This window comes from Marmota marmota, unplaced genomic scaffold, assembly GCF_001458135.2.
Source record: "Marmota marmota marmota unplaced genomic scaffold, marMar, whole genome shotgun sequence".
In the NCBI taxonomy this organism is placed as follows: domain Eukaryota; kingdom Metazoa; phylum Chordata; class Mammalia; order Rodentia; family Sciuridae; genus Marmota; species Marmota marmota.
In genome coordinates, this window is record NW_026000240.1 from 12,133,557 (window position 1) to 12,151,730 (window position 18,174).

Below are 18,174 nucleotides of genomic sequence, written 5' to 3' on the forward strand. Positions count from 1 at the left end.
CTCCTGAGATGTCAACAAGAATGTCTCTTTGCCATCAGAGGAGAGAAGTGATTCTGAACACAATGTGGCTTGTGGTACTTTAATCTCCCCAAACACAGGGCTGTTGGTCCTTATGGTTCTTGGGAGGGTGTGGCATAGGGGTTCAAGAACCCTGCTCAAGACTCAAGTGCATGAAAGATGGGAGGGAGGCTTTTCCCTGCTGAGACCACTTGCATGTGCAGGTGGAGATATTTCTGATCCTCTTCAGTGTGGGACCATCTTCACTTTTCTAGTATTGGATCCTCAAGTCCGTGTTTCTCTGTTGTCTAATCTAGTGGCTCCCTGGCTGCATATTAGAGCCACTTAGGAGACCTTGACAGAATGCCTGGATCACCTCCAAGACTCCCACTGAACCCATCGGGAGGGATCCTGTGTGTCTGTGTATTTAAAAGACTTCTACGTTGGCACACGTGTCGAGCCAGGATTGAAAAGCACTGCCCAAAGTGCCTTCCTGAGGTTTTTGCACTCTGCTTAGTCCCATGTGCCATCAGGACAGGTCAGGCAGGGACCCTGCTGGTGCCACCTCCCGAAGGAGGAGTGTTCTTTGATGTGCCTAGCAGTGACCCCCCTGCTACTTCCCTGTCTGCTCACCCCACTGGCCACCAAGCCCTGATGCTTTCTCCTGCCTCTGTCCCAGCGTGAGTTGCTGGTGTTGAGAGGACATAAAGGAAGGAGGGAAGCCAGGGCTTCTGAGTGACCCAGAGAAGAGGAAGTAAAGAATAGGTCTGGGGAGTCCAGTGATGGGAAAGGAGTGAAGAGACCCCGGCAGGCTCGTCCTTGTATGTCTGGTGCCGAGGGGAGACCTGGGCTTAGTGCCACACACCCAAATGCAGGCCCTGGGTTCCATCACTTACTAGCTGCTTGGTCCTGAGAAAATTACGTCACTTGTGTAACTCAGAAGTGGTGGAGCCCTGGGATTCACAAGAGGCCTGTCTGACTTAAGCACATGAACATTTTTACAGCTTACTCAGCATCTCCGGATGCACACACACATTCCCTCCGTTAAGGACTCCAGTAATTAATAACTTCCCAGACAGAGGCCGAGCTTGTTTTAAATTCTTATAGTCAAATAAGTTGGGAGAATGTTACAAGAAGATTAGTTTAAAAAAATGGCGTGTCCTTTGTTATCAGCCTGGAACATTCAGAATTGTCATTTGTAGGAAATAAGCTCATTATTAATAGGAGATTAGTTTGCTTGTCTTTATGGGACTGTTTTCTTAAATTAAAAATAAACTTTCTTTTCCTTTGTTGCAAAAGCAATGCGCGTTCATCTAATACAAATTGGAAAATAAAGATAAGCAATAATACAAATTAAACCCACCCATAATCCCACCACCTAGATATAACCGCTGTAAATACCTTGGTCTGTATCCTTCTAGCCTTTGGTGCTTTCATATAGGGTTTTAAAAGTTATAGCTTACTTTCACTTTACCTGCCCCACAGTGCTCTCCGTCAATGTGTTTGCCTTGAGATGTCATTTTTTTACATTTACTCATTAAGCTGCATGACTCTGTTTGGTTTCAAACCACATTTGTTTACCCAGAAGTTAGAAACCCACAGATAAGGAAACATCTGAAGAGCCCAGGTGTGGCTGTGTGGAGAGGCTGAGGAATTCAAAACAAAGTGCGAAACACAAAAACAATTACGACCAGTTTGACAGTTGTGCCGTCTGTTTCCTACGGCCCTTCTACCCACGAGTGTGTCTACCGCTGACTTCAAAGAAAAGTCAGCACAGAGGAGGTCCGGAGTGTAAGGTGCAAAACTAGAATCCAGCCCGTGATAAGAGATTAAAGGAAGCACGATCAAAGCCCTAGCTTGAAAGTGCTAGCCTGTGACCTGCTTTGGCCCAGGGCCCCAAAATACCTATCAGAATGGGGCTGACTTTGAAGTGTCAGGAGCACCCATGTTCAGATGTGCTCTGCTCAGAGGGGATCACTGAACCCTCCTCCCTGGTCTCTGCCTGTCCCAAGCACACTGTCTGGAGGAGGCCTCTTGGGCATGTCGCACACATATGTGCAAAGAGTTTAACTGCACTAGGAAACCTGGGAGGGACTCTTGATGTAAGAGAAGAGGCCTGTCCCTTTTCCTTGTGGGAGGGGCAGAAGGTGCAGAGTTGAGGGGACAGTGACTTTGAACCTGAGCATGGGGCTGTAGCCCCTGCCCAGCTGGAAAGGCTGATGTGTTTCCAGGCACCAGCGGGATCTGCTGGTCACTGTCCTCGTTGTCCTGCCTGCTCTCTGCTCTCCTGGGAGTAATCAGCTCCATGATGTTATAACATAAAGCCACCCATTTCCCTAGAGAGGGGAAGGAAACAGAAGTTCTCCCCAAATGGCTGTGGCCTTTGCAGCATTCAATTAATTTTTTAAAAAGAGGGGCAGTATAAAGTTGCTGAGGTGCATTCTTCCAAGACCCTCAGTTAGCTGACCTTTTAGGCTTGGTTTTCTGGTTTCTCCTGTACATGGAGGTCCTCTGGATTCAGGGCCTTAGGTTCCTCTTTCTCCATCTTCCGTATCTTTATTTTCTTCAGTCTCAGGGAATTCTTTTTCTCTCTGCCTTTTTCAGATCCATTTCCTAACTTTTGCCTGAGAGTTTTCCTGGCCAGATCTTGGTTGAGCCCAGTGTCAGGGTGGGTGAGAGAGCCGGGGATGTGTCTGGGGAGGAGATGAGGAATTGGCACCCAAACCTGAGACTGGTGCCAGCCGAGAGGGGTGGGTAAGGGAGGTCTTTCGTGGAGTGGAATGATTTGACCTGAAGGTGCCTAAAATTTCAAAAGGTGAAGAAATATAAAAAGAGGTATCAGCAGGGGTGGGCCTCAGGCAACAGGGTCAAAGTTACAGAAGCAAAAAATGATAAGGTGTTTCTTGGCAGAAGTTGAATACATTCATTTAATTGGGACAGACAGCTCACGTGAGGAAGCTCAGAGAAGCTTCCTTAGGCCTACCAGGGTTTGGATATGCATGGAATCTGGATTTCATTGTGAAGGTAAAAGGTCCGCACTGAAAGCCACGGAGTGGAAGAGACAGGCTGCCCCCCCTGTTCTAAGAACATCAACCAGCCTGTGGTTGTGGTGTGCTGGGTGGAAGAGGCCAGGGCCACAGCCTGGGTGAAAGGCGCAGGTAGAACCTGGGAGTGAGTATGCAGGGTGGGGATGGGAGGGAGTCTGCAGACCATGAGCAAGACCTGACCTGACCTGGGAAGAGGGGAGGGGACGTGGAGAGGGAGAGGAGGGCTCTGGGGGTGGTTGCATATGAACATAATCCTGCCCTATTGCCTGAGTGCTAGGGGACAGGTGTACAAAGAGACTGGTGGCATCCCCAGAATGGCTGGGAGACAGAGCAGGTGTCCACATTGGAAAAGTGACCTCATCTAAGCGTGAAAGGTGGAGGAGTGGGGATGGGGGGTGGGTGTTTCTTGTAGGCAGAGTCATGGAAGCTTCGGGAGGAGTCGGGCCATGAGGTGGACCTGGAATGCTGGGTGGAATTTGGAGAGAACGGGAGAGAGGTTGAAGATGTGGGTGAGGGGATGGAAGCAAAGGCGCAGGGTTGGGGACACACAGGAGAGTTGGTGGCACACTGCGCAGGCTCATCGCTGAGCACAGAGTTTGAGTAGAAGTGCTGAGAGGGAAAAAGGAAAGGTGATCTTCCTGGTAAAGGTTTGGAGGTCAAGTTAGAGAGCTTGCAGTTTAACCTGGGAAATGACAAGCTGTTGACATTTTGAGTGAGGTTGGGGCCAGTGCAGAAGAGTCCTTTGGTAATGTATGAAAGACAACCGGGATGTATAAGTGATAGGAGGGGGCCTCCAGGACTGTCAAAATGAAGAGTTAGGTGACTTTTAGTCAAAAAGGAGTGAAGATGTAAACTAGGTTGACCTTGATCACAGAAGGGGAGATACAGGAAAGAGCTAAAAAATTAGGAACAATTCAAGGGCATTTTACCCAGAATTTCATACGGAGAAGCTGTGATAACAATCATGCTGCCCACCGAAGCATCGTAGTGGGAGAGGCTGGCTTGGGGATAGCCTGGGCCTGGTGTTCAGTAGCCGGAGCCTGAGGTCAACAAGCGGATGGGTCTAAAGGGAGGTTAGAAGTGGGGGTTTGTGGCTCAGCTGGAAAACAGATTTGCCAACCAAGTTGAAAAATCCACACGGCTCAGCAGTTGTTTGAAGTTTTTAATTAATTAATTGATTCAGAAAGCAAAGTACTTTCAAAAGCTCATTTGAGAGCTTATATTCTCTTGATACCCATGAATTCTCAATTGCTCTTTTGTTTTCATTGCAAAACAGTTCAACTTATTATGGGAAAGAAAGTGAGGGGGGCCGTAGGAGGGTGTCCTCTCCTCGAGGAGGAGGCATCTCGGGCACGGGGCCACATTCTCGTCTTTGGTGACAGTGCTTCGCATTTCTCACATCTGTCCACCCACAGCCACACGTAGCAGTCAGTGTCTTGCACACCATGGAGGCTCCATGTTGGGGGATTTGCATTTTCATCAAAGTTCCCAGAGATAAAAGAGTGGACACGAGAAAAGCTAACAAGCTCACAGCCAATTTCATGTGACAGGCTCTACATAAACATAGGCAAAGCGGATGCACATTTGAATTGCAAAAATTTCGTAAACAAGATCCAAAGAGTAATAACTGGCTTCAGAGCCTCACTAAAATGATAAAAATCCAGGAGCCACCCTACGTCCTGTAGAGTCTCAGAGACATTTCAGCATTCACAGCACCTTGCAGAGCAGGTCACTGAACATTATTGCAGCACGGAATGGGATTGTGTCATCTCCAGGCCCAGAGAGTCACAGCAGAGACAACTTGTGTTCTTTATTCTTCACAAATAGCAGCTAGCAAGAAATTCAGTTATTTGGGGGAAGGGTGTTGGGAGACTCGGGGTGGGAAGACCCAGTCGGCTCAAGAATAAAACAAGCCAACTATAGTCAAGGGAAAGAGGACTGTGATTAGGGGGCCTTCACCAAGCCACCAGAGGTGACAGTTGTGGAAGAGGAGCAGCAGTCCCATTAATGGGATCATAGAAGGAGCCAGGTGTCACCTTCTTCCTCATCCACACCCCTCCTCTCTCGCCCTTTCCCTGGTCTTGCAGCTGCTCGACTGATCCAGAACATGGATGCCACAGCTGAGCCTTGTACAGACTTTTTCAAATACGCCTGTGGTGGCTGGTTGAAGCGCAACGTCATTCCTGAGACCAGTTCCCGGTACAGCAACTTTGACATTTTAAGAGATGAGCTGGAAGTTATTCTCAAAGGTTAGTGGCCACTGTGCTGGTACATCAAGGAATCGCTCTTCAGGTGTCTGTTTTTTAAGATAAAGCTCTTAGCGTCACAAAACATCCGAGTTGGTAATTCCTCCAGGCTCCTGGGCCACCCCTGAGCCACGGTGCAGGCTGCCCACACTGGAATGGATGTTTTGGCATCTCTTAGTGTTCTGCTTTCATTTGTAGGTACGCTCATGATAAAACTCCTTCAACCCTAGAAATGGTACCTGGATGCCATTTTACCAAAGGAAAAACAATTAAGGGATTGCGACTGAAAACCTTCCATAGCCTCCCGAACCCTAGCTCTGTGTTAAAGTTGCTATAGGACATTACTAAGCTTTGTCTCCAACGAGAAGTTGAGGCTACTTCCTACTATCTCTAGCCTCTTTTCTCTCCTTTTCTGGAAGTGACTTTGTAGAAAAAAAATTGCTGTTTTTTAATATCTAAAGAAGTAGAACAATTCATCTGATTGATTTGGAACAGTGAAAGTACAATCACACAAAGATCATTATATTCCAGCCTTCCAAAGGACTATCCACATTACATTCTAAATTCCCCTGTGCTGTTATTTTGGTTTCCTTTTAAAAGACTTGAATCATGGAACTAACCCCCAGTTCTGTGCTAAGGACAATGACCCAGGTGTTTGGTTTTTCCCATAGGGTTTGGGATGGGGAGAGAGGACAGCGAGTTTTCTTACTAAACCAGTGTTTAAAACATGGATTACACCTGCAAATGAGCAATTATATTGATGCATTTTATCACATGCCCTGTTTCAGATGTCCTCCAGGAGCCCAAAACTGAAGATATAGTTGCAGTGCAGAAAGCCAAAACATTGTACAGGTCTTGTATCAATGAGAGTAAGTGCCCTTCCTTTTGATTTCATTAAGAGTGTGCAATTATTGGTGCCGAAATATGCATAGACTTCACATTGAATTCATTTTCATTGTTTTCAAAAGCTGCTATTGATAGGAGAGGCGGGCAGCCTCTGCTCAAACTGTTACCAGATATTTATGGGTGGCCCGTAGCAACAGAAAACTGGGAACAAACATACGGTAAGGCCATTTTCCTTCTTTCTTTAAACAAATAATTTCCACATGAAATCTATTATGATGTCATTAATGAACTAAAGCATCTAAAGATATGTTTCTCTTTTCACTGCTTTAGGTGCATCTTGGACAGCTGAGAAATCTATTGCACAATTGAATTCTAAATATGGGAAAAAAGTCCTCATTAATTTTTTTATTGGCACTGATGATAAGAACTCCACACACCATATAATTCATGTAAGTTTGTGTAGCAGACAGCCAGAGTTATCTTTAAATTTCAATAAAACTTCCAGGTGCACTGTTGTTATTAGTATTTAGAAATGCTATGTGTTTTCGTTTTGACTGCTTCTACATCGGGGTCAGAAATTTACACTGTCGCTGACAGCTGGAGTTGGAATTTGGAAAGTATTTTTTAATGCCATGTTTCCAACATTCACCTCTCACTTCTGCTACCTGTTTTAAATACCTCTCCCTTCATAAAATAAATGACAGAGGAGGCCCCAGGCTCCTCCCACTGAGAAGAGCCCCTATTTCTTTGTAGGTTTCATGGAAAGAGCATGCTTTGGTTTACATACACAGTGCAGGTCTGGAAACTAAAATGCCTCATTGCTTTCAAAAACAATGTAGATTGTGAACACACTTTTGGTTCTCACTGAAGAATACCTTTACTTTTTTTTTCAAGTAAACGAAATGCTACTCTTTTTAAATGGCTTTATTGGATTGTTAAGAGGGATACCATTCATTTTAGGAGTTGCCTAAAAGGGGAAGGAGCAGGGCCCTTCATGTGGAGGTGCCTTTGGGCTATTTCTGTAACGTTCCTTTGAGGTGGGTTTTTCTTGTACTGATTGATGTGCCTCTGAACCCCTGTGCACCTCCTGGGGTTCTCACTTGAACCCATAAGGGCTCTGATGTGCCTGAGTACCCATTTTACCACGTGGTGCACAGGGCGCTGTCGGCAGGTATGTGCCCAGCTCGCTCTTCCGTGCACTCCTGGAGTGGGCAGATGCACTGGAACCGCACTGGGTCTCCTCCTGCCTGCTGGCTGTGCCTCTGCCTGCTGCAGTCCTGAGCAGAACAGCTGTGGGGAGGGCAGAAGGAGTCTTACCCGTCCCTCTGTGTAGAGGAGCTGGTGAAGCTTCTGCAAGATTCACACCAGCTAAAGATTCTAGAGTTGCCCTCGAGATTGTCTCCACCCCCACCCCACCTGCTCGCCAAATAATCCTAAAGGGTATGAGCGGGTCCCAACCAGGGGTGGGAACAGAACAACTGTCTCCCAATGAGGGTGCAGAGTGTCAGAGGCTGGGAAGACCTGCGCGTGTATGATTCAGGAACTCCTTGGCTCTATACCTTCTGCTCTGCATTTAGGAAGCCTTCCCAGCAAACTTTCTGTTCAAGTACTCTTCAGTCTCCCTTGCATACCCACAGACAGTCCTCCAGACTGTCTAACTCCCCCTGCATCTAACACTGTGAGCAGTGGGAAAGCTGTCTCCTGACGAGGCCTGTACTCAGTTCTGACCCTCACCCTCATAAGCAGCCAGACGACTGGTATTACACGCACATCAACAGGCAGGCTTGTATTTTGTCCAGCTGTTTCCTATCTGCTGAGTGATATGTTTGCCTTGGTGTGTGTTTTACAGTTTGACCAACCTCGACTTGGCCTCCCTTCCATGGACTACTATGAATGCACTGGAATCTACAAAGAGGTAAATAAAAGGAGGAGGAATCACAATCAGAAACAAACTAGAGAACCATCTGGCATAACCCTACAGATAATGAAAAGGACTAGAACCAAATTTAAACACCTTCTTACGTTCTTTACTCAGGACACTTAAAATCACACATTGTTAGTGAAACTACTTCTAACAGGACCAGGGATTGATTGATGCAATGAAAGGCACCCTTCTAGAACATTCTCATTGGACTCTTCTGAGGACTGTGCAGTCGGGGAAATGCCCTCCTGACTAACTGGTCAGCTGGCTTGTGGACATCATGTCCCACTGTTAGCCTGCAGGACAGGCTGGGCGTCCTGGGGAGCTTCCTACCTGCCTCCCAGCCCTGCCTCCTGGGGCTGCTGACCAGGTCCTGCATCACTGATGGCAGGAGCAGCAGGAGGCAAAGCCAGGAACGGAACATTGTGTGTTCCTAGTTACCAGGGAAGAGGTTGGTCCTGCACACCTTCCTCATAATTCCACAATCCAGAAGGAAGTTAAGTTGGTCCTAGTGGGTCACAGTGTGATGGTTTGATTGAAGTTGCTTCTTATCTAAAATTATTAGCTAAATGTCTATGCCTGCCACTTATTTTGCCTAGTTATTTTTTTCACAGTCACCATAACTATTTTTTTATGACATTACAATAACTAAGAGCAGTTTAGTCCATGACAAAAATGTTACAGATTTCAGATCACTTCACAGCCCATCCGCCTATAAACATTTAAAAGTGAATTCAAAGAATGGTCGTTTTTAAGTTTCGTGTTTGATACGACCAACATTCTGAGGTTAATGCAACCAAACGGTGGGGCATGACTGGACCATGCTGCTTCTGTCCCACAGAAAAAGGCACAGTGTAAAAAACACGTGGTTTCGGATTATACTGTATAAAAATTATTAAAATACGTTCCAGTAAGCATGATACATTAAGAAGTGGTACTAGTAAGAAATTGTATTTTGCTTAATTAGGTATCTTTTTGAGTGGCGACACAACATTGAAATGAAGCAAAAGGTATTCATTGTATTGTATCAGTGGCCACAATTAATAGCGAGAGAGTCCAGTAGTGTGGGAGATTTGAGTTGTCTAATTACTGTGTGGGTTGCAGCTATTGGCTCTAAGAGATGTCCAGCTGTTTCCTGTTTCGGATTTGAAAGAGATTAAGGGATTTTTGGCTCATTATACTGTGTTACCATAATCATCAACTGAGATGCTTTTCATATTTAGGATTGCGCTCTTATGAACATCAGTTGTTTCCAACCCAAAGACACTTTTTTTCTCATGTTTTTACATTTCTGATATCCAGGTACACCTAGCAGCCAAGGTGGTAAAGTTTCTTTTTTTTTTTGCTTTTCAAAGAGATGTTATTGAGATGGTGGTGCATTTTATATTTAGTGTCATTCCACAGCCTAGGTCAGAGTGCAGACTGGCAGTTTGGGGCCTGATCTGATGTGGAGGCATTTTGTTTAACCTGCAGGGTTTGCTTTGTTTTACTTCTTACTTTTGGGGCAGTTGTCAGTTGTTCACAAAGTCAGAAGATTTTACTTGCTCGTGCTTGATAATTTAAAGTGGAAGGAGTGGAACCCTCAGCTTGCGCTCTCACATGGCAGGGACAGGGCAGAGTCGTGCTCCCACGGCTCCCTTCAGATAGAGCCTTTGTCCTCCAGTTCTAGATACTCATTGACACACGTGAACTTGTGGGTCCCTGGAGGCACTTAGCTTTGCTTAATGCTTGGGTCTTAGCTATGCTGTAATAATAAAGACTCAAAAATACAGTAGTTCAAGCAAGATCGAAGATTATTTCTGTCTTCTGCTCCAGTCCAGAAGCAGGCAGTCAGCACAGGTGAGTGGGCAAGCTCTGCATCAGGAGAAGGTCTGGGACCCAGCTTTCTTTGACGCCATGACTTGAACATAGCTCATCTGGTGTTTCACGTCCCTCTGTTTGGTCACAATCGGTTCACCAAGGCTGTGTTTACACTTCAGGCCACAGGAAAAATAAAAAAAAGGAATGGGGTAGAGAGTTTCCTTTAATGTTAGTGATGCAAAAGTTGCATACTTTCCATTCTGTAGCACATTACCCTGTGGCTGCGGCTAAATGTAAAGGAGCCAGAAATGTCATCTTGGACTGAGTGGCCACTCACATGCTCTGTTAAGACCTGGTTGGATTTACTTCCATTTTTTAATGCTATTGTAAAAGGGATTGTTTTCTTAATTTATTTTATAGATATCTCATTTTTTGTGTATAGGAATGCTAACAGATTTTTTGTGTTGATTTTTATAATTATTATTAGTTCTAAAAGTTTTTGGTCGAGTCTTCAGGGTTTTCTGTATGTGAGATTAACAGAGATAGTTTCACTTCTTCCCTTCCTATGCAGATGCCATTTATTTCTTTTTCTTATCTAATTGCTTTGGTTAGGACTTCTAGGATTATGTTGTTTGCAAGTGGCTTTCTCTTTACAGAAGGAACAAAGAGTCTCTTTTCTCTTGTAGTTTTATTCTGGATTCTACAACTTCCCTATGATTCTATGGAGAAAATGGCCAAGTATCATCTATCTGTTCAAAAACCAAAAGCGACTATATTGTATCCAAGGACTTCTAGGACTATGTTGTATCCAAGTGGGGCATCCTTGTCTTGTATCTGATTTTAGGCGGGAAAGCTTTCAATTTTTCACCATTGAGCATGATGTTAACTGTGGGCTTGTTATATAGGGCCTTTGCTGTACTGAAGTAATTCTTTATGTACTTATGATTTTAGAGGGTTTTTTATGGTGAATGTATATTGGGTTTTTGTCAAGTGCTTTTTCTGAATCTATGGAGGGATCGTGTTGGTTCTGCTCTTCATTTTGTTAATATGGTGTGGCATATTTATTGATTTATGTCTATTGAATCATTCTTGCATCCCTGGGATAATCCAGTTGATCATGGTGACTGGTCTTTTTAAGGTATTGTTGAATTCGCTTTGCTACTATTTTGTGGATACATCAAAACGAAGATATTTTCTTTTCTATTTCCTGAGTGCCCTAAAATTTTAGATAGATTGTCCAATAATAGAAATGTGAACTTTTGGTTTTTGATCAGATAGAGATGATATGTGGCCATTTTCTCCCCAGAAGTAGAGGGAAGTTGTAGAATCTAGAATAAAAGTATAAGAGAAAAAGAGACTACCCATGGCTCTTTGTTCCCTCTGTAAAGAGAAAGCTAACATAGTTGGACAGGACTAAAAGTACAAGGGCAGCAGATATTTAAAAAGAACAGTAGAAATCTCAATCCACATGTTCATCTTTGTGAATGGTCATCTGCCTTCTCGTCCAGAATCAGTTCAAAATACCAGTTTGTAAAAAGGTCTACATGCAACTTCCCCAACATATGTTATAAGCCTTAGAAGTTCTTGTATGAATCTCCTGGTTCTTTCTGATAACTTGATGGAACCCCAGACAGTCCCCATGCTATTCCAAGGTGCATCTTCTCAGGTTCTGTGATTCTCCTTCCCTAGAGTCCTGCTTGGGTTGAGGCTTTTTCTCATTTCTTTTTTTTTTTTTTTTTTTTTTGTGTGTGTGTGTGTGTGATGCTGAGGATTGAACCTAGGGCCTTGTGCATGAGCTTTTTCTCATTTCCAAACAGAGGGGTGCCAAATGATTGTGCCCTTGCAGTTCCTCTGTGGGGAGCGAGTCTCTCTGCTGGGCAGCTGGGTGCTACTCAACATGCTGCTCAAACCAGGAAGTACCCAAGACTTTTTGATAGGAAACATATCTTTCCTGCTTGATATTCCTGTGTTCCCCTGACACACTTCCTGTGCAACACTTAAGTGTCTCCCAGCCTCAGTGGCTAAGAATAGCATTGTTCCAGGATTTCCCAGTTACTTCCCTGTGTAGGTTTTCTTCCTAGGAAAGGAAAGACAGAAAATTAGTAAGAACTGGGGTACTTTGAACAGAATCTCTGAAAGTAAAACCCCTGGTCCACAGGCACTTGGCTCACTAAGGTACCCAGATATCAGCCAGTCAGACTGGAGGGCTTCCTCTTCCTCCCTGGGTCTTACTATCATTTATTAGCAACCATACTAAATTTTGAAGCATAGCAATCAAATGACACTGCTCTCTTCTTCTCTGGTAACTCTAACAAACATCAACTTTTTTTTTTTTTTCCCCAGGAGGCTTCCCCTTTAGAAGTAAAAAGCCAGTTTATAAATCCCCTTGCCTGGTCCTGTAGAATGGAGATAGTTCTGATTAGAGTAGCAATCTATGGTGTTAATATTAGTAAATATCTCATTAAGAGTGGCAGATTTAACCCCCTACAAGATTGCTATTATATGGATTTTACCTAACATTTTAAAACCAATTACCCCTTTGAAACTGTTTTTATAAGTGCTGGGATATGCTGTAGTTTTTGTTTTGTTTTGTTTTGTTTAAGGAAGGGCTGCATAGATATTTTGGTGGATTCTTTTTTAACCAAAGTATCACTGACTCTCTTTTTCAGAAACTGACTTAGGCCCGTCATCATGGCCACTGACTCTGGCCTGTGTCCTGACAACTAAATACTCTCTTAGTCATTTTAAAAAAAGAAAATAAAAGAAAGAAAAATTCAATTTTTAAAATAACCTGGCCAGTGTACTATTAAATGTTTAAATATGGGTTAATACCTTCTCCCCATATCACAGCAATTAAAATTCTTTGGCATTTTCCCTATCCCAGCATCTTAAGAAAGAAAACTAAAACTTTATGGCAGAATCATGTCTTGTAAAAAGGATTTAATTGCAGTGGTATGCTTATTTCTGACAACTATGAGATAATTCCAGAAGCCAGGAAAGATAATCAAAATGCTAAGACATAGGTCAGTCAGTCACAGTGGAGTAGGTAAAGGAGGAGAGAATATTCCACAGAGCTAGATGAGTACTCATCCAAGAAGGTAGTGAGACCATATCAACCAGCTTCCTGAGAAACTGTCCCAGTTCGGCAGGCCAGAAGCATGGTCCAGAGTTCTAGAGCTTGCCTTACACCCAAGTCCCAGGGTCTTTAAATACATCTGGGAAGATAAAGATATTGAAGTAGAAGCAACAAAGCACTCAGGAGGATCCTGTTATTGTCTGCTCACCTCATTAACAAAAAAGCATCTCATATAGTAAAGAAAATCTCAGTACATTGATATTGGAAAATTCACATTACCATCTCTTTCATAGCCAGTAGTGATTCCCTGCTGAAGGCAGATGGATTTGTATGCTTTGAAATACAGTTAATTCAAAGCACTTTGTGTTTATACTTTGGAATAAGTTGGTCCCATGAGTTGTGAAGTCAGACATACTTATTTACTCCCAAGCAAAACAAGAGTTCTGATTACCTTTTAATAGGAAAAGAATGGAGTTATCAAGAAGATATATAAAATTATCTTTTCATTCCTGTTACCTTAGTGACTAGGTTTTTAATATAGACTCACAGCTGAAAACTAGTTTATGCTATTGAGTAGCTGGGTGATAGATGAGAGGCTAGGCAGAGTCCTAGATCATTACAGCGCATTCATGGAAGGAAAGGGCTCCTCTCCACAGGGATAAAGATCATAGGCAGGCAGTATCTAAACCTCTTGACTTCCACACTGATAATAATACATTTTGCTTAATTCTCTCTCTCTCTCTCTCTCTCTCTCTCTCTCTCTCTCTCTCTCTCTCTCTTTTTCCCCATACTGGGATTGAACTCAGGGACACTTAACCACTGAGCCACACCCCCAGCCCTTTTTATATTTTATTTAGAGACAGGGTCTCGCTGAGTTGTTTAGAGCCTCGCTACATTACAGAGGCTGGCTTTGAACTCATGATCCTCCAGTCTTAGCCTCCTGAGCTGCTAAGACTACAGGTATGCACCACTGTGCCCTGCTCATTTTGCTTAACCCTTGTTTGACAAATATTTTTTATCTCCCTATTGGTTTTAGGTTGATATTGAACCACTGTCAATTCAGATGTGTCCTCACACTGATGAGCAACATGAGGATTCCTCTTTTTTTGTTGTTATTTACTTTTTATTTAACTTTATTATATATATATATATATATATATATATATATATATATATATATATATTTTTACGAATTACACACATGTATTATATGATGTGTATATTATAAAAATATCAAAAAGGAAACTTTATAAGGATGAGATAACTGTGGAATAATAATTTTAAGACAGTTTTTATTTTGTGTATTGATATAAAACATTTTTTCTTCCTAAAATTATTATTAAAATTTTCAGTAAAAAACATGTTTGGGTATTTTTAATATTCTTTTAAGTTTTTAAAATTTTTTGGTAGTCTGGTTTTATGTCCACTGTGTTTCAATTCTGGGTTCTCTTCACACCATTTCTTCCACAGTGGCAGGACATTTTGACCTTCAGACCAAGTGTCCCTCTTACAGCACCAACTTTGTGAACAACCTTCCAGCTTTTGACCTTGATCCTATTTCAAATGCCTGTGTAGTCTCTGTTAACTTCATGGTAAAGAATTCTTCTTTTTTAAAATTTCCTTTAACTTCTTAGCAACTTCATAGTGACACCATCCAATGATATTTTCTCCATTGATGAATTCAATAAGATCCCCCACCCAGGTGGTTTTAATTGGGTCAGTGATGCCACCGTCTTTAATTTTCTTGATACAAACATAGCCGACACCATTACCGGTAATGGTGAGTCCAAGTGAATGCTCAGATTTATACATGCTCACTTCTGTTTTTAGTCCTTTCACATGAGCAAATATGAAATCTCCAAGACCTAATTGCCCTCCTAGGAGTTTTTTCCATGTCAATTTTAGGTGTGTTTAAAGTACAGTCTAAGGTGGTTTCAGAGGTTCAGTCCATGGTCAGCTGACTCCAAGCTCTGGTGGAGGCAGAACAACATGGCGGAAGGGCATGGTGGTGGAGAGCAGCTCAGGACATGGCAGTCAGGCAGCAGAGGTTCCTCTTTCACTTCTGATTGAATAGTAGGAATATAAAACCCTCTCAAAACTGAAAAGGTGAAGCACCTCATGGCACACACGTTAGCCTTCCCCCAGGTACCCGGTCTTGGAATATAGGAGGCTTGGCCCAGCCCCAAGTTGTATGGTGTGTTTTTCTTGGTCACATTCGCCTGCTTTACCAGAAGAAAAGCTGGTGCCAGGGAGTTCAGTTTTGAGTAATTTTTTAAACAAGATGAGATCATGCTTTATTTTAATTGCTGATAGCTATAAATTACTTAGTACTTTCAAAGTGACACTTTATTACTTTGCTTTAAGCCCCAATTAAAAGACGAATTGACCTTCTAAGAATCTGTGCAGGTCATTTCTTCTGGCACTTAGGATAGGATTTCTATTTTACTGTGCTTTATCTGCTACCAAATATTAACATGAATTGAAAACCAGTGTTTACTGAAGAGTTATGATGAATATTTAGAAGTTTCTCTAGCAATTTGCTGTTTATTTCTTGCAGGCGTGTACAGCATATGTGGATTTTATGATTTCTGTGGCCAAATTGATTCGTCTGGAAGAAGGATTGCCTATTGATGAAAAGCAGATTTCTTCAGAAATGAATAGAGTTATGGAATTGGAAAAAGAAATTGCCAATGTAAAACACAATTTTTTTCTGATATACTGAATAATGTCAACACCCCCCCCCCTTTTTTTTTCTTTCCCCTATCATAGTTTAAGGGTAAAAGTGTAACTTTCTAACCAAGTGATAAAAACGTTTACCATGGTGATGGACCATTGACTTCTAGAAGATCTTTGGAGCTATAGGATCTTATAATAAACTGGGTTCTCATCATCCAAGAGACATGCTAGATTTGACAAATGTGAACAAGATGCACTTAATCATTATAAGTGGTTACATCAAGATCCTACCATCACAGTCAGACTATTAGATGCCTTGAGACTTAGATACATGCAAAGCTACATTAGTTTTCTCAACAATTTTATTACGTTTTAATTTAAAATAGTCTCCATCCATTTGCTAAGAAGTGCACATGCTCATGGTCAGTGTGGCACCACTGAGTTCAGACTGGCAGGCTGCCTCACCGAAGACCACCAGAGCAGCCAAGGAGCCACAGGATGTGTTTTTCTCTGGCCCCAGACACACTCCGCTCATGGAGTCTGAGTTTGCACTTTCTTCTTGACAGTCCACTGAGGAGCCCTGTGGTCCATGGGGCATTCAGGTTACTCATTGACCCCCTGCTCAGATTCGGTCTAAGACCACAGAGCTCAGTGACATTATAAACAACCACCTTCCACCCACAGGTCCCCACCAACCACTGCTGCCATCTGGCCTCATCAGAATCTTGGGTGAAGTTCTGGGAGGGCACTCTTGGCTCTCTGGGGCTACATGAAACCACAGACCCCTAATCAGAGACAGACTGCCTAGAGCAGCAGCTGACATTGAACCACCGTCGTGAGGCATGAGGCATGACAGTGTGATCGGGGACATGTGGTTCTCTGCTGGGAACAGAATTGCTGGAAGAGAATAGTTTCCTGCCCTGGGATTTTACCACTTCTGCTTTCCCGGCCCATATCCCCTTTTGACCAGCTTTGGCTCAGCAGTGGTAATTCTGTCACCTCAGAATTCTCTGGGACTGCATTTTTGCCCCGTTTTGAATTCTGAGGTTGGCATTGGGTCCTTGTCATCTTGAAGCAGTGCTCAGCACCCATGCTTCCTGCAGGTGATGTTCAGTGACACTTATTTTTGGTAAATGAGTAATAAGTTACCTACAGGGGACTTTGGAGCCATTGTCACTGAGGAATAATTCCCAGTTAAGCCTTCACCTTTTGTCCCTTTTCACTTAAATTTGATTTTGCTCATTTTGACAACTAATTGGGAGTTACTATCATAATTTTTTTTCTCCTGTTTTGAAATCAGTGGAAAAAAATAGGAAAAAAGTAGAGCACGAGATAAGTTGGGCAGGACGAGAAGACGGCCCAACAGCTACATGTGCTGCTGTTCCCCTCGGCTTACGGCCTGGCTCTGGGCCGTGCTAGGACTTTTCTGTCCCACTTGCTGCAACTTGTAGCCACTATGGCACTTTGGTTTTCTTGGCTAAATTTCAACTAGGGTACTGAGTGATAGGTTAGGAGTGGGAGGCAGAGTATCTGAGATCTCTCCCCAAAAGCCATAATATGAAACAATGCAGAGACCACTGAGCTCCCATTAACCAGAGCCCATATACATCGCCTATGTGGCTTGGGCAGTTAGCATAATATTTTTGAAGAATTTTAAGCTTCATTTGCAACCAGATATCAATCATTGTCACTAACTACACACAAAATCTCTTAAGTTTGTCGTAAGACAAAATAAATTACAAAACAAGTACAATATAGAAACCAAATCAAACTGTATGATACTTATATTTCTGTTTCTGTTATTCATAGTGATAGTTTTCTAAAGAAGGTCGTAGTTCTAAAACAATGATCAAAAATTATATCCACAGGCAACGTCTAAACCTGAAGATCGAAATGACCCAATGGCTCTCTATAACAAAATGACATTGGCCCAGGTGCAGAATAACTTTTCACTAGAGATCAATGGGAAGGTAAGTAGCAAATTTTATGTGCCCTCTTCCTGAACCATTTCCTAAAATTGAAACCTGCCATATAAAATACTATCTTTTTAGAATTTTGTTTATTTCTTATTGATTTGAAATAAACCGAACTCCAGAATGAATTTAGAGGACACCAGCCATTTGAGTTCGTGATAGCACCTGAAGAAAGACTCTCTGAAGTCATAATTATATATTATTTAATGGCTTATTGCATATTTATATTTAGTTAGAATGAATTTCAAAGGTAAAATTCCTCTCAAGGCAGGTAGGCAATAATATTAGACACTGTGGTAGAAGAGGGTTTGGAGAAAGTGAAGACCTCTCTGAGGGACTGCTATAGTCACTGGTTGTTGGCTGGCAGACAGTGAAACAGGGAAGTCACAGGACATTCCAGATTCCTATCCAACCACTATAGCAGTGTTCAGAACAACAAAGAGAAGTAGAGGCAGAAATGAGAGGAGAAATGTCTCTTGGATTCACCTCTCCCTGGGCTGGGCAGTGGCTCCTGCATCTTAGATGATGCACACAGATGGGACATGAGGCACATCCATGGAAACGTGGGATGTCCCACAGTTGGTGACAGAAT

General features: G+C 42.8%; 1 protein-coding gene across 3 annotated transcripts in view; it reads left to right on the top strand.

The window, feature by feature from the left end:
• Positions 1-18,174, top strand: part of Mme (membrane metalloendopeptidase) — a 123,891-nt gene that overhangs the window by 69,536 nt on the left and 36,181 nt on the right. For all 3 annotated transcript variants that reach the window (XM_048794224.1, XM_048794225.1, XM_015486928.2), the window contains exons 4-10: positions 5,132-5,293; positions 6,079-6,159; positions 6,259-6,354; positions 6,467-6,585; positions 7,986-8,051; positions 15,491-15,625; positions 17,478-17,579. In XM_048794224.1, the coding sequence (XP_048650181.1) occupies positions 5,132-5,293; positions 6,079-6,159; positions 6,259-6,354; positions 6,467-6,585; positions 7,986-8,051; positions 15,491-15,625; positions 17,478-17,579 (761 nt within the window). The remainder of the gene's footprint in view (positions 1-5,131; positions 5,294-6,078; positions 6,160-6,258; positions 6,355-6,466; positions 6,586-7,985; positions 8,052-15,490; positions 15,626-17,477; positions 17,580-18,174) is intronic.